The 16,418-nt window shown below is 38.1% G+C and overlaps 1 protein-coding gene across 2 annotated transcripts in view; it reads right to left on the reverse strand.

Moving 5' to 3' along the window:
- The window catches only part of sfl (N-deacetylase and N-sulfotransferase sfl), a 248,346-nt gene that overhangs the window by 8,165 nt on the left and 223,763 nt on the right, over positions 1 to 16,418 (reverse strand). For both annotated transcript variants that reach the window (XM_011639513.3, XM_011639511.3), the window contains 2 exons: positions 4,289 to 4,541; positions 2,724 to 2,915 (listed from right to left, as the gene is read on the reverse strand). In XM_011639513.3, the coding sequence (XP_011637815.2) occupies positions 2,724 to 2,915; positions 4,289 to 4,541 (445 nt within the window). The remainder of the gene's footprint in view (positions 1 to 2,723; positions 2,916 to 4,288; positions 4,542 to 16,418) is intronic.

Below are 16,418 nucleotides of genomic sequence, written 5' to 3' on the forward strand. Positions count from 1 at the left end.
TTCTTTTTCGTTATACACGGCAGTCTTGCTGCGTAACACGTAAACTCAACTTTATATTATGTCGCAAGATATTTTTTCCATTATGAGATCTTACTGCTTCACGTACGATACAAATTCCAAAGTCGTATTTTAACGGTTTTTATACCGTAAATTAAATGTATAAATTCAAAAATTTTTTCAATATTTAAACATAAAAATAAATAATTCGAAAAACTACATTTACTTTTACAGGATAGTCGAATTGGCATGCACAAAATAAACCAGATGTATCGTCAATTGGTACAGGAACGGAAAAGTTAACAAAAAGTCCCGCACATATCTCATAAGCTCTGTTTCGCTGGTACAGAGACAAAACGGTTGAGTGTGAGATATGTATTCCGGGTGGATGGAAAAATGTCGCGCCGGTACGGAACGTGCAAAACATCGACCATACAGCGTGTATATTCGCGCTCTTCGTTATAACAGATGATATCTCGCGTGCGTCTGTCCGGTGAACACCGTTTCCTTTATATCATCTGCAATTCGGCATCTCCTTCGGGCGTCTGCCGTCCCTCCGTGTTTTTCGCATACTACCAACTGGGCGTCTCTCATCTCTCTTTCTCCGTCTCTTTTCCACGTGCGTTTACGTCCGGAATCTTGCAGTTGCGAATTCCTGCAGGAATGTAAACGCCGGCCGGGACGGCTTTACGAATTGTTTCAGTTTACCTCCGCCAACTGCGGATCCTTTCTACTTCGCTGTTTCTCCCTTTTTTCTCCTTCCCTCTTTCTCGAGCTCCGTTCTCCTTCTTTCTCTCGTCTCCGTGGTACGTGGTCACGAGCCGTATCGCGGAAATTCCACATTTGTTTTCGTTTTCCGGCGCCGTCGTTGGCAGAGCAGGGAGAATCGTCAGGACGAGAGAAACGGCGGAAGAGAAAAATGCAGAAAGATAAATGAAAAAATTACCTACGTACTCGGGATTTCTATTAATACAAAATTAATTATCGTTGAGAGTACAGTGAAAAGAGATGACGTGTTCCCAACGAGATCGTATTTATGAAAAGAGAAAAAAAAAACATGGATATAACATCTTGAAATAATATTATTTTATTAATCCAATATGAAATAATATTTTATTATGTCTTTTTATATCTTCACCTTCCTAAATATCGTCTTGTTGAAGAAATATTTTTATCATATCATAAAAATAATTTGTGAAGAAAAAAAAGTTGAAAATACTTGAAAATATCTCTTCTTATCTAAAGACATATTTTAAAGATTTGAATATGAAAGAGACGTGAAAAGTTACTTTTGGTAACAGATACGGATATTTAGAAATTATTCTCTGCTGGGAATACGTCCTTATCACATCGCTAAAGGTTTAACATAACACAAGGGTGTTGCAAGGGAACTTGCTCTTATCATGATGTGTGTGTGTGTGAGAGAGAGAGAGAGAGAGAGAGAGAGAGAGAGAGAGAGAGAGAGAGAGAGACGAAAGAGAGAAGAGGACAGGGTCCATGAAAGACTCTTCTCCTCAGCAGGAATACTTGTGCCATCACAAGCGCAGGATGAAATCACACTGTGCGTATTGTTCCAAGACCTCCCTTTTGTTCTACCCCTCGCAGAACGGCGGGTCTTACACAGCCACTCAGCTTCTTGTTTCCTGCCCGGCCGTCTTTCCTCTCTTCTTCCCTTCGTTACACGCAACCGCAAAGCAAAGTGGTTCGCATCAGAGGAATTTTGTATTTCTGGCCGACTCTCCATTTCGGCGTCGTCGCTGAGAATATTGAGGAGGACAAGAAACCACCTTTTGAAGATGTCTGAGCTAAAGCTCTTTAGAGCATCGCGTAAGAAAGATAAATGCACGAATGATGTTTTTGAATTTAGCGCTTTTCTAACGCTTTCGTTGATAGCGATTAAAGTTTGTTACCGACATAATAGCTGACCGAGATCATCGTTAAAAATTATCGCGCTCGAATTATTCGCGATTTCGCGGTTTCTTGTTCCCTATATCTCTTTCCAAACGACGGGAGTGAAGAACACTAAAATCGGTATATACTCGTGATATCTGTGGTAATAAAACGAGTTCTCGTGAGATTCGCGGGTTTCAGGTTCAAGGAGGGACTTTGTTTTCCCAAACGTGCTCATGCGAATATAAACGTCATACAAGTACTTGGCGAATTGTTCGTGTATCCCTTCCTACTTCTATCGTCGTACCTTCCTTACGATCTCCAGGGTTCTGTGCACCCCTTTAGAGCGAAGGAGATCGTTCTGCGAAATACGTGCGTTGTCATTTTTCGAGATTATCTTTGTATCAGAGAAGATACCAGAGCCAAGTGTACACGAAGCTGCGTGAATTAACAAGAGATTCCCAAAGGAGCTCTGTGTAAGTATAATGGGAACTGGGAGTTCAAAGATAATGTAACTTTAACATGATACATCGCGGGGTCTACGGCTTCCTTGACGTTCGTCGTGAAAGCGTTTTATTCTTACATCTAGTCAAAGAGCATCTATTAGCCCCGCACATCAACTGAACGAATTTCTAATGCAACAGATCCAAATGCGAAAGGGAGAAGAGAAGGGAAAGGGAGAAGAGAGAAAGGGGAAAATGATTTAAACGTTCCTTGTCGCCGAACGGTAATAAGGCATGGACGCGTGAGCCGGTGCATTAATTCCGCAGTCGTCCGAGTTGTCCGGGAAGGGATTCCGTGACCGGAATATCCAGCAAATAAAGTGCACGACTCACCTGGATGACGGTAGCTAGGGGACTTTTGTTGGCCGGATAGTCGAGGCTGTCTCGATACGCCCAAGCAAGCGGTTCGTAGGTGCTGTGATTGGCCTGAAAAATAGTCCAGTCGCCGCCAGGAAGTGGTCCCCAGGCCGTTTCCCCCGATCTGGTTAATCGAAGAATGGGAGACGCCGCATTCAGCTGAGCATCCTAAGAGAAGAAAGAGCGACCTGATTCTATCTATGCGGCCTGCACAAAAGTTCCGCTCTCGCTCGTCGTGCCAGATTCCCTCTCGCTTTTGGGAAAATCAAATTTTCACATTACGGGGAAGCATCACGCGCGTTTTAGCGCTTTGTTAAAAGAAAATGGCTCGGGCCAATGCCACGTATTCAGAATATCACGTGTAATAATATCACATATTTCCTAAAAAATATGCATAACTACAAAAATGTAATAACGATAGTTGTATTATGGAAAATTCTGTATTTCAAAATTCAAAGTAAATATCCATTAGCACAGAAAGAGCAGATTACACAATAATTTGAAAAATTTTGTTCAAAACATTTCATATTTTAGATTTTTATTTATTCAGCGCGCTGTGAGTGTAATTTTAAAGTGTAATTTTATATAATTTGTGTGTGTGTGTGTGTGTGTGTGTGTGTGTGTGTGTGTGTGTGTGTGTGTGTGTGTGTGTGTGTGTGTGTGTGTGTGTGTGTGGTTGTGTTAGAAATACAATTAATGTAAACATTTATTTATAGTTTATTTATATACAGTAAACAATAATAAAATTAATACAACTTTGCACTGCGTTTATTCAAAGAGAATTACATGTTTCGTACTTGATGCAACTTGAACGACAATTCTAAAGATCAGTTCTCTTTTTAAGTACGACACACAAGATATGTCATGCGTTCAAGTTACAATCGATAAAATCTTAAGAAGGTTCTAGTTTCTAGTTTCTCGTTATAAACATTATAGTAATAAAAAATTGCAGGTAGTTGTTATTACAGAATTAGAAGTATACTACAGATAAATTAACATAAATATATTTATTCTCAAATAAGAAACGTACAATAGAGATTATCTTATTACTGAAGCCATTTCTAACGTTGTTTTTATCATTCCCTTTTACGAGGGTTTCTTTCTCGTTTCGATATCAGTTACCGCAATACCAACTTGATTGCAGCAGTAAAGATTATCTCACTAATTTGTTATCATTATGGCTTTCTTGGATAATCTTCAATATTAATTGTGAAAGACAATCAATAATTTTTTACATGAAAATATAGATGTTTTTATAAGATTCAGTTCTCATATTTTATTCTTAATAATAAAATTAGAAAATAAAATTGCACCAATTTATTCTTATTTGTCTTTTGTCACGTTTGTATGCCAATTGTAAAAATTTGACAAAACTTAATAAGCGAATACATATATAAAATTATATTATCAAAAAGATACATATATAAAAGATATGGTACATATAAAAATATAAAATCTGAATAAAATTTAAACATATATGTTGTTTGCAAAAAATGTAACTATATGTGAGAATAATGTTTGAATGTGTAATGGAGACTGACCTTTAATCTAAGATTAGTATGTATAAAAAGTGGAAAGCCCTTCAGCTGAGCACCAACTAGACTCTCTTCTCCAGGAGGAGCAAAACCCACGATGCCAACTGAATATTCCCTGCAATATTTGTCAAGTAGCTCGCGATTCCATTTGTCCATCTGCAGGTACTTATTTAGATTCTCGAAGATCAGCACCCCATATCGACCCTTATCAAGATTCGTCAACACCGGTAAAGATTTACCGGCCACCTCCACTTTGTACCTGAAAGCATACCAATAATTTCTCGTGTATAATAGTCTATAAAATGCGATATTCTTAATAATTGAGAGAAAATTTAAATTATTAAAAATAGAATATTTTGTCATTTTTATTAAAATTAAAACACATTAATTTACACATATTGCGTTATATCAAAAATATTTGAAAATTTTTAATTAAATGTTATGTTCGAAAATTTTTAATGGTTTTATGAATAAAATGTAAAATTCAAGAGGAAGGTCATAATTTTGCGTAATTATAACTTTTAATATTAAATAATTCACTTATTATAAGATACTATGCAATATAAACATAACAATTTTGCGATACGGCAAGTACTTTTTTGAAAGTGCTATAATTTTTACGGATACGTAGTACACTCTACATTTACCGTTTCCGAGTGCCATTAAAACTGCAGCGATATATATTCTGCTAATCGTCTTCGGGATCTCTGTGCTTAAGAATTGAACTTAGAAGAATGTGAACTTTTGCAAACTCCGCTTAGGTGCACATTATTCTTTCGAGGTTTATGTATAAGGCAAGCACTTCGGGAAAAAAAGTTTTGTTAACGTGTCCTTAAAATAAACTAAATTGTTCTCCTCCCTCCCTCTCTCTCTCTCTCTCTCTCTCTCTCTCTCTCTCTCTCTCTTCTTTTCTGTCTGTCTGTCTGTCTTTCTTTTACCTTGCTGCTAGTCGATGGAGAAAAAGACTTCATAAAGTTTTTCTCTCTCTTTTCCCGCCAGCGCAAATATTTCACTGCAAATATTTAGACGCAAATGTCACCCATGTAAGATACAGTCGTCAACGTGTGTTTTGACAATTTCAATCCGATGGTGTATCGGATGTTTAAAGTGCGAGCCGTAGCAAATAGAAGTAAAATGGAATATCGATAAAAGAAGTAGCCTAGTCGAGAGGTTGCCGGTATTGTTAAACGATAAAACTGAGACACTTTATATCGAAATTCCATTTACGTAGCATCCAAAAAATGCTCCGCGGATAATAAAGCAATTACACATGTATGATACACACTCTCTTTTACATTGAGACATTCGGAAGACTTATTGCATTCTTTTTCTTCTTTTGAAATTATATACATCCCAGCGCCTCCCGACGAAGTTGTCTTCCGTCTCGTTTCGGCTTTATCTGAATTTTTTCCAGCGTGCCCTCTCAATCGCAAAAAAAAAAATCGACAGGCCATACTTCTGCCATGTGTATGATAAAATGATTTTATTGCGGAAATAAACTGGCAAGGCTTCTCTCGTCGATCGTACCGATGGATTTCTCTCATATCCTGTCGCGCGCCGTAAAGAAGTGACGCGGATATCAGATTTATTGGAGATGTATTCGATAAAAAAATTTAACAAAAAACAAAAAGAATAAAATAAATTGAAGAGAAACGTACTATCTGTTCAATGGCAAGTCTATGTTCGATTTTTTAGCAGATATTCGGGGAATGGAAATTACCGCTGGAAAGTATCGCTCGTAAAGTCGAGATAAACATTCGATCGGCACATACGTGAAATTTACGCTCTGTTATTTGTAGGAAATCGAGACAAATGCTAAAATTTATTATTTCCGAACAAGTCACGTAGCGCGTTTCTTTTAGCCATTAACAGCCAGATCACAACAAATTGGAATGATTATGTCAAATTATGGATAATAAAGTTCGATAATAAATGGTAAATATTTGAGGCATTAGTAAACACAATAAATATTGGATGTTGTTTCAGCTAGAACTGAAACTCCGATATATGAATATTTGTCAATATTTTAATCTTTAATTTTCAACAACAAAGCTTTATCGAATGAAAGAAGCACGAACAGAAAGTATGAAAGTAGTATGAAAACCGCGGTAACATTGCTGTTAAAAAATAGCGAACGATATTCGAAAGACAGCAAAGACAGTTTTTGATTATGCATGCAAATGTAGACATAACTGGAAAACCTGCTGAGAGAGGTTCATGCGGATCAATATCAACAATAGTTTGGATACCTCCTATTTGTGTTTAACATTCAGGACCGATTCTAATCGTGTATATACATCAATGCGTTAGCATGTCAGAATGGCAGATTGCCGTTATGCCGAATGCAAAATAGTTTCGATATTTCCGTTCAATAAAATATCCTGTATATCGCATTTGTTATTGCAACATTATTGCGATTTGCTTGACGATATCATCGCTAATAATTTTTTTCGTTATGATAAAAAAAATTATAGCTAAAGAATTCGAGGAGAAACATTCTAATCCTGTCGAAATTGAAAAGCATAGGCGTATTCAGAAGATGGAAGTTCAAACTTCATTCGAAATTAAAAAAAAAAAAAAAGTTAAAATTATAAATTATTTACAAAATCTAATATTTTTTTCATTCAAAGTCAGAAACGACATTCTAAAAATCCAAAATGCAATTTATTAATGCAAAAAATTGATGTTTATGTGTTAACAGAATAGATAAAATCCCTTAAAAAAATTCCAGACACGCCCATGTTGAAAAGAATATGCTCGCATGCACTACTAGGTATTTCAATTTTTAGATATCATTGTCTCATTGTAATTTCTTGGATAATGTACCGGTGTAGTTAACACTAGTTTAACACTACTTACAACTATTATTGGTTTCGCGCAACAATGAAGATAAATGACTTCAGCCCGGTGCAACGACACGGCGGCCGGCCGACGCGCTCGGGCGAGTTAAGAGAGCTACGGATAATCCGCCCAATGTAATAGTTTTATAATTAGGTGAACGTTGTTATCGGATATATATAGTACGCGCCCGTAGTCGATTTTATTTTCGCGTTTATGGATCACGTCGGGGGTGGCCGTGCGCGAGCACAAAAAATTCAAGTCAACTAATGAATGCCGGGGATAATTTAGCGATGTAATCGATTCGATAATTGGTAACCGCCCATTAACGGCGAGTTATCCAATTTACGAGGCTAACGAACTGTCATAACGAACCACCGCGCGATGGGGCTCTTTTGTTCTTGGCTAACAATTCGAGAGAGTTCGCCTTCCAAGCGCACCGCGCACCCACGCGTCACGCGAAGAATCCGAAAGCGAAATTCAGAAGTATCGATCCGGACCGCACCGTTCCCAATCGCAAAACGATGAAAGACGCGTACGTGCCGGGGATGATACCCCGGACTTCGAAATTTGTACGGCACGGCACCGGCAGTTTCGTTAATTATATTTCGAACTTCGTGTCCTTAAAAGTTCATCCCGCTTCTGCGACAGAGAACTTTCCTATCTCGCCCAGGCGACAAAGATTGAATTAAGTTTAATTAATACGGAGTGGAGATATAAAACTGACGTGATGCTCCTCGAAATTAGAGATATTAGGTATATGCCATTGATCTGAGTCTAGATTGTCGAGAATTTCTATTTCACGTTATTGGCACATTGGTTTTCATTTTGCTGTTTCTATTTCAGTGGATTTGCTATATGGTTAATATGCTATATGGGGGTACATTGCTCGAATTAACGTTAATCGATATATCTCTAAAAATTCATTAATTTCTTATTTATTCGCTCCTACTAAATAATTTGTTTTTTTATAGTACTAATTAAATAATATAATAACAAATGTTATTATTTATTAAATAAATTGATGTAAATAAAATATATATAATAATATCACATCCAATCTACAATACATATGTAATATCATAATAATATGCGCGCGTGCGTATGAAAAGCAATATGATTATAATATTAAAATAATAAAATAATATCTTATTAAAGATTTCATATTTTTAAAGAAAGTTTCAGATTATAAATCATAACGTCGCTACTGAAAGAAATTAGTCTTATAAAAATAAATCTATTATACCAGCTGTTTTATCTCACATTCAAGTTATTTAAAGCGTAGAAGTGAGCAATGTATCAACATTGAAACAGATTCTTTAGTAAATCGTTTAATCAAGCAAAATGTTATTCAGTTTCTCAGCGAACAGAATATAAAGAGCAAAAAACACCCTTTTTTGAAATTTCTCCCCGGTTTTATGTAGAGCTGTGCGCGCTCTTAATCACTTTCGGAATATTAAAAAATTAGATATTTTATAAAAAAGTTATTATAATATCTAACTTGGCGTTTCATTATCCGAGATCGAGGTTAGAAACTTATCGAGCGAAATTCATGTTAAAATGCAGGTGTAATTCGTGGAAATTCGCGTGCGGGGCAGATATTACAAACGCAAAGTGCCGGGACGATCCGAATTACGTAACGATGTACAAGGGCCCGGATACGTTTTCACATTAAGAAGAATAATTTAATTAAAGCGGATTAAATGACAGGATTGGATAACAGCGTAGACTAATCTCCGGCTCAAATGTGCAATCGCGGATCGTTCGTGGCGATTATCATAACTTATCCCTTCAGATTGAGATGCAAAAACGATAAGCGACTTCTCGGGGGGTGACTTCCCGTATATATGTACCGACGCAACATCGAAAAGCAACGGTGGCCCTCGGGGGGAAATAATTTACCCTCGGGGCGTGTTCAAAGAAGTCGTAGTCGTGTCGTAAATTTCCGGCCGACGCGACGCGTGCCACTCCCGTTCCTGCTCCCGCCTCTCTCGCCCAAGCCGCTTTTGCGAAAAACTCGGGAAAGAGCGGCGGCGGCGTGAGTTTCGAGAAAACAACTTGACAATTTTTCGTGGGAGCTTTTCCGATTTGGCACACGCATATCATCAGCGATGCGAGGAAAGGAATCCCAATGAGAGGCGGTTTCATTACTTTCGGCGGCGGACATCGCCTTCCTCTTGTACCCGTTTCGTTTTTATGCAACCGGCAAAAACTTTTTAAATTGCTCCTCGAATGAAATTATGCCGCATAGTTGACGTAAATTGGATCAAAGGCACGGCGACATTCATGGCAATGACACGACAGTTGCGCAACATTTTAAATGGAGATCTTGACTAGACTAATAGCATATAAATTTGAAAAATTTATAAGGAATGCCGAGGCAATACTTTACAGAGGGGTTACTCGACAAACTTCAACGTTGGCATTATTAAAATTGCATTAAAAATATCAAGAATCCCAAAAAGTTGCATAAAAGTGTATTCGAGCAAAACTTTTGATCTTAACAGGCTGTATCTTGAATTACGTCAAATTATTCCGAATGTATTTATATAAAAAGTATACGAAAATTTATCTCTATCCCTTATCATCTCTGTCGTGAATAAGCGCACAATTTAATATTGATAACTCTTAAAGAATTTGTTGGCAGTTTCGAGTATAGAATTGGGATATATGTATATATGAATGAAGCTATATGTCTTAATGTCCTCAACTTTCTTAATCTTAGGAGTTCCGCCGCAATCTGCAGTAAATCTGCAACAGGATTGCCCGAGAATCCAGTTTTGCACATGTGCTTTCCGCCGGATGTTACGACGACGTTTGCCCGCTGTTTTCTCTCTCGGGTGCAGGATGTTTCTCTCAAAAATAAATGTCTGAAGTTCCTCCCGGCGTGCCGTCGTAGTTTTCGTTGAAGATTTACAAGACCGGCGACACGTTAGCATTGCAAAATATTGAATTAATCCGGCACTCGCGGACTTCCTGAATCTTTCATTCTTCGCTACCGGGTGTTTTCGCACCTCCAGATTTAACCCGGAGGGTCGGCTTATATACCCTCCGCCACCTGCCTCGCCCGTCTGCGAAGAAGTAAAAGAAATCGCGATTACAATAAATGAGCGTAAGCTATTAGATAAATAGAAAGACGAAAGAAGATGCAAAAAGTCTTAAGGATTACCGTGCTATTTCATTATGCGTTATAAATTACTGTTTACCGAGATGACTTGTCTGTTATACTTAAACACTGCCAGACATAACAGCTGCTGTAATATAAAGCAGCCATGTTCATTTACGCCATACGTTCTATACAGATAAAATAAGGACGGATAAAAGATGAAAGACGATCGTGGCAACCTTATCTCATCATCAGACTGGCTCTTGTAAGAATATTCGATACTCTAACATGACCCAGATAGGGATCTTCAAAAATATGGCTATATATGGGATGCTTTTAGTGCCTTGCCGGCACTAACTTATGTTATAGTATAATACTTCGTAGTATGAAAATAAAAACTAGCATGGCCACTTACGAGACAAGCGATTATCTAATATCCTTTAAGAATGCGTGTATCGTTCAAATATCGATATCGCACTATCGAAATATTTCATCATAAATTACGCGACTTTTCAGTGGTATTTGCAGATAGTACGACAGCAATAACAGTAAACGATAAAAAGTAAACCCCGCTACGTTATTCGTCGATGTGATATCTCGCAACCGTTGCCGTTTCTCGTTGCGAAGGCGGACTAAAAGCGGAAAGTGGCAGGACAACGGCGGTCGGGAAGAGGCTCAAACGAAGAAGGAAACCGGCCACCCTTCGGTGCGGAGTGTCGTCGTAGACGAGGTGGGCAAACACGATTTACTCCCCGGCAAGGACTTATCTTCCTGGCTGGCGGCGGTTGCATCCGGTGCGACGGCGACGACAACGACGGGAACGGGAGCAAACGAGAAAAGTCGTCGCCCAGGCGGATTTGGCGGAAAGTGCATTCCGCGGAATGAAGAAGGACGGCGACGCGAGCGAGTATAAGAAAATAAGATGAGCTGGCAAAGCGGAAGCGACCGTCGCCACCTTTGAAAAAATACAAAAAGCTGTTTTCGCGAATACGTGCAGTATCTCGGACTTATTAAATCATCTAGATGAAGCTTAAAATCGAATATCGAATAAATCGGATTTTTTTTTAGAATCAATTTTTGTAATCCTTTTTTTACTGTGTCAATTTTTGCGTAAACGGTTAGATGGAAAAAACTTTTTTAGAAATTGTTTTGACGCGGCAGAACCTGTCTCTCTCTCTCTCTCATATTATCATTGCTAAAATAACTACCACGTCGCTATCCTGATGGAATTTTTCGTCGATTAAATTTCCTCACTCGCGAATGTGCTTTAACAAACTCCTCGGCAGGTAGTAATAAGGCGAAAATACATTTTCAAGCGAGAAATGAATACCTGGAGAATTCTATGCAAGAATACAAATAGAAGATCTACTATGCCGCATTGTGCAGACCGTGCTTTTCTTTGCGGAGGCATTACATACTATTTTCAGAAAAAGAAATTGTAGATTTATGCATCATAATATATCTATGTTTTCAATCCAGATATAGTTGTACTTAATCCCCATATCACGTGTACGCGCAATTTAAAAACACACACTGTTACTAAAAATAAATCTCCACAATTGTATCCGTATTTCGGGATTTATACGTTACGATAAAAATCGAGGAAAAAGTTATAAAAAATAAAGACATCAAAGCATACTTTCCGGCACGGTCAATTAGCTGTGACTGCAAGACGATTGGAATTTTTTAGAATCTCTCGAATCGTCGAAGCGTAGTTGTATAAAAAGTTTAATCTACTCAAATGCCTTTCGTTGCGCGGGGGAGATTACGCACGCGTCGTACAAAGACGGTTTATTAGGCTGGGATTTAATTCGAAAGGATCCACCGCAGCTGGCTCGCATTGTGCCTCGTTCGGGACGAAAGGTGCGGCGGAATCCGCATTCGCGTATTGTCGAGATCTCCGCGAATTCCGCGCGAGATGGGTATATATACGTATATTTATTCTTTTGTGCCGCGGCGCAGAATGTAAAAAGGCGATGCCGCGGCGAATAAAACCGGCGCGGCGGCGCGCGCGCGCGCGCTCGATGCTGCAAACCATTTTCCGACGATCTTTCTATCCTGGTTCAGACAGCCACGCTGATGATCCGTATCTGGATAAAAATCCAATTATCCTGTATAATGGGCGCGTAGCTCGCGCCGATGCGAGCGAAATTATGGCGCGACCATTATGGCGCGGCACAAGATTAACTCTTCGGCCGATCGCTGGAGCTATCACTTTTTCTCAAATTTGGAATGGAACACTTTTTTTCCACTAATTCGTTTTAAACTCTGTTAAAAATATACCGAAAGCATACATTTTCATATAAATCTCCCTTTCTTCTCAACAAATAGCTGGATATTTGTAATTTTGTGATAATATGTAATGTATTCGTACATACAGGAAAGATAAAACCGTATAGATATATTATATCGCAGGATTAATGTCATTCATGACTTTTAGCCGGTAATATTTTTCGGCTTTTGCATTATGGATCCAATTTATTGCGTTAATTAGCGGCGAAAAAAGCCACATGTATTTATGTAGGACGTGCTCATAACGGCTAGCTTTTACCTTTTAAAAAAGCTGAAAAAGCGTACAACTAGCTTGATAGTAATCTTTAATTAGCGGAGCATATTTGTGACGAAATGCTGGACATAGAGAGATTACAGTGAAAAAATTTTCGTTCGCATTTACAACGTCGAGATAGTCACAGTTTCCCAGAGGCGTAACGCGCATTTATTCTTTTGTACGACGTCAAGCTGAATCGCGAACGAATCACAAATAAAATCACCCGGCGGGGTCTGTTCTATGCATGATATTTTTCAGTTTGAAGTCGCCCCTGTGTCTCGTGAATTCTGCAGTACCAATTTGTCCGTGTCGATGACTATAAAGAACACAGAGGCTTTTTTATATGATGGTACAACAGAAGCATATTGCAAAAATCTCCCTGTGATATTTTTTATTTTGTATTTTTTTGTGCGTTGAACTTTTTGAAGAATAAAATATGTGAATTAACGTGATGTAACATAAAATAATTATGATAATTGGTCCAGAAATTCCAGGAAACAAGTATGGTGAAATTCGTTTTCATGAGAGACAAAAGAATTTTCGTGGAAGCGAGAAGTGTTCCGTAAGAATTGAATGTAACGTCGTTACATATTACTCTCTCGTATCGAGATTCTCTCTAACACATATCTGTCGAGGAACCTACGTCGACGTAGCATTGTCCCCTCGCTTCACTTATCGCAACCCTCACGATAATCCGTCTTCGTCGTTCCACGCTGCTCCTCCACAGTTGTATTTTTCTTCGTGCTTCCGAACAACATCTCAGGCGAGCATCAATGCGGCATGCTTTAGCTTAATCGCCAACAATAACTTATCGCCGCAAGTTTCGAAGTTTAGCCGCTTCGATCATGGACTTTGTGGTCTTCGTGGGCGATTCAAATTGACTTCCAAGTTTGCTAATTCCGTCGGAGTTAGTCCTACCATTAATCGGCCAAGGTCCAGCATTCGCAGTTTTCGGCTTACGTTATCGTCGACGCGCGCCACAAGAAAAGGGTCAGCAGAGCTATGCGTTTACGAGCAATTTATGCACGTTATTCATGCCAATAAGTTTTTTTATAGAGTGCATGAACATTAACATGAAATTTTCCTTTATTTACTTTTTAGTATATTATTATGCAAATTACTTGTGTGTGAATTATTTACATATTAAACATTTATTATACGCGTTTTGATCAATTTTATCCAAGTTTTTTTTATTTTCGATATTAATACATAATTTATAACAAAATTTCCCTTCCTCTCGCAGGCGCGCCTTGCGGCTATATTTAAAAAGATGTTTTTTGTCAATCTAAATTTGCAAATTCTACTTAAGTCGGTACATGAATTTCATGTCGTTTCATCTAAAGTTTGTTTAACTAGTTTAGTTTTGTTGTTATCTACGACTCTCTTGAAGCTTGTATGTAAGAATTTTAAATCCTATACACGTGTACACTTGCGTAAGTTCTCAAGAGTCATTTATAATTCGGAAGGAGCAAAGATTCATAAATGATGCAGACTAAAAGCTATCGTTCGTGCTGTCGTGCCAATTGTTCCGGTTGCCTTGGAAGAGCGATTGCATAGGAAGCTATCAACTTAAGATCACCCAACTCTCTTGCGGGCATGCAAATCACGCAATACCGGCGCGCAATACTCGGCAACGAGCGATGATCACTGGCGGCTAATCGATCGATCGTCAAGCTGTGTCGGAACATGACGTACGAAAAGCGTACCTGGGACGAATCTGCATAGTCATAAGACGGATCATCAGGCGCGACTGTGTCTTCGTGTTTGAACGGGAAGCGACAATAGTTCGCGGCGTGTGCCGATCACCATCTGCGCAGGCGATGACCGATGACCATCTGGATCGATCGATCATTTGTTTCAACGTAGAAAATGTTGGCGCGTGGCGAATTTCCTCGGCCTATCTGTAAGCGCGGAAATCACTTTTCGACTTGACCACGATATCCTATTATAGAACGTGACGTCGATAGGGCAAGGCTGTAAGCTAATTGTACACACGCTCGGCGTGTTAGATGGTAATGAAGAACTATCCGACTTGTCGGAAATGTATGTAAGGCTCGTGTTCTGGTATCTTGGCAATTGATTCAAATAAGAAGCATCGCCTTGCACGGATTAGACGAGCTTCTTTATTTATGCAAGAAAATTAGAATCTGGCGATGTGATCGATATTACCAATTAATCCTGTTCATCGTTTACTTTTTAATATAAATGATAAAATAACGGTTGATTAATTATACTTTTAATGTTGTTCGCGTGATAAAAATATAAAATGCTATTATAACAGCGTACAATAATTAATTTCGAATATCGACATTGTATACGGAAATTTTTGCATTAGAAATATTGTAAAGTAAAGTCATCGTTTTTTTTTTTTAAAAGAGAACATAATGTGCCGATCGGCTTACGTGACGGATCGATCCGTTCATAAACAAGCAATTGAACTGCCAATTGCTGTTAATAAGATAGAAAGGAATTAATAAATAAAAATCAATGTAAGGAATCAAATTCAACCGTACGCATAATCGTATGTCATCCTCCTTGGTCGTAAAAACGCGCGTCGACGTTCAGCGATATAGTCGTGTTTTCCAATACCATTAATCGGCTTCATACAATTCTATCGAGTTCGTTGAATCCAATAATCGGCTTAGGATCGCAACAAATCTCCGCGCTCCATTACACGTGCTATTCTTGATCTACGGAATATTTAGGCAGTTACGACGACATATTGTTCTTTCTGTAATACGACGTTAAATCTCGTCGTGGCTCTCGAGATTCCCCAAGGCACTGGTGGAATCAAATAGTTACCGTGCGCAAAATGACCACGTCGGATTTACAAAGTACGAAATGTGATCGTTAAACAAATAATTGCATTTCGTCCGTTTCCACTCGAGCATTACACTGGGATCATAACTGCAAAGCTTATTAATCCACAGTTTACATCAAAGGCTTATAATTCATCCCCTGAGACGCAAAAACGGTTACCTTTGTAACTGAAAGAATTTGCGAGTATTCTGTGTCACAATACTTTTTAAATGTCAGTAAGAATATAAGTCATAATTTTTGCGATTTAAAAATTGTGAGTGTAAATTAATTAATAGATATATGTATATTAAATAAGAGATATAATTAATAGATATGTATATGTAAACAAGTTTCTCGATCTAAATACAATTTCTTTATATCAGAATTACATAAAACATTTCTTTTTTTAAACAAATTATAATTATTCGGCATGATTCAGAAAATATAATTTTAATATTGTTGGTATGTATTACTAATTTACTATCCAATGTTACTAATTTAAAATCCAATAAATTTAAAATCCAAAAAACAACTTGCTTTTTTTCAATTTTAGATATTCACTAATCCTTAGTTTAAAAGAATATCAATTTCCCATCGCTCGGATAGATTAAAAATCACCGACAATATCAAATTCCAAAATCAAAATTTTCTTTTAATCTACCAGAATAATAGAAAATCAATATCTTGAAGGAACTGAATATCTCCGTCATACAGTCAGTTACACGTCATTCCTTTGTATCGCTAAATAGGTAACGAATTTCCCAGCCAGCTAGGATTCGGGCAGCGTTTCAACGTCGCGTCGAGGAGTTGACAGGTCAGCCAAGTCGCTCATTTGAATTTGTCGA

Source organism: Pogonomyrmex barbatus, unplaced genomic scaffold (genome assembly GCF_055798465.1).
Source record: "Pogonomyrmex barbatus isolate J1 unplaced genomic scaffold, ASM5579846v1 scaffold2, whole genome shotgun sequence".
In the NCBI taxonomy this organism is placed as follows: Eukaryota; Metazoa; Arthropoda; class Insecta; order Hymenoptera; family Formicidae; genus Pogonomyrmex; species Pogonomyrmex barbatus.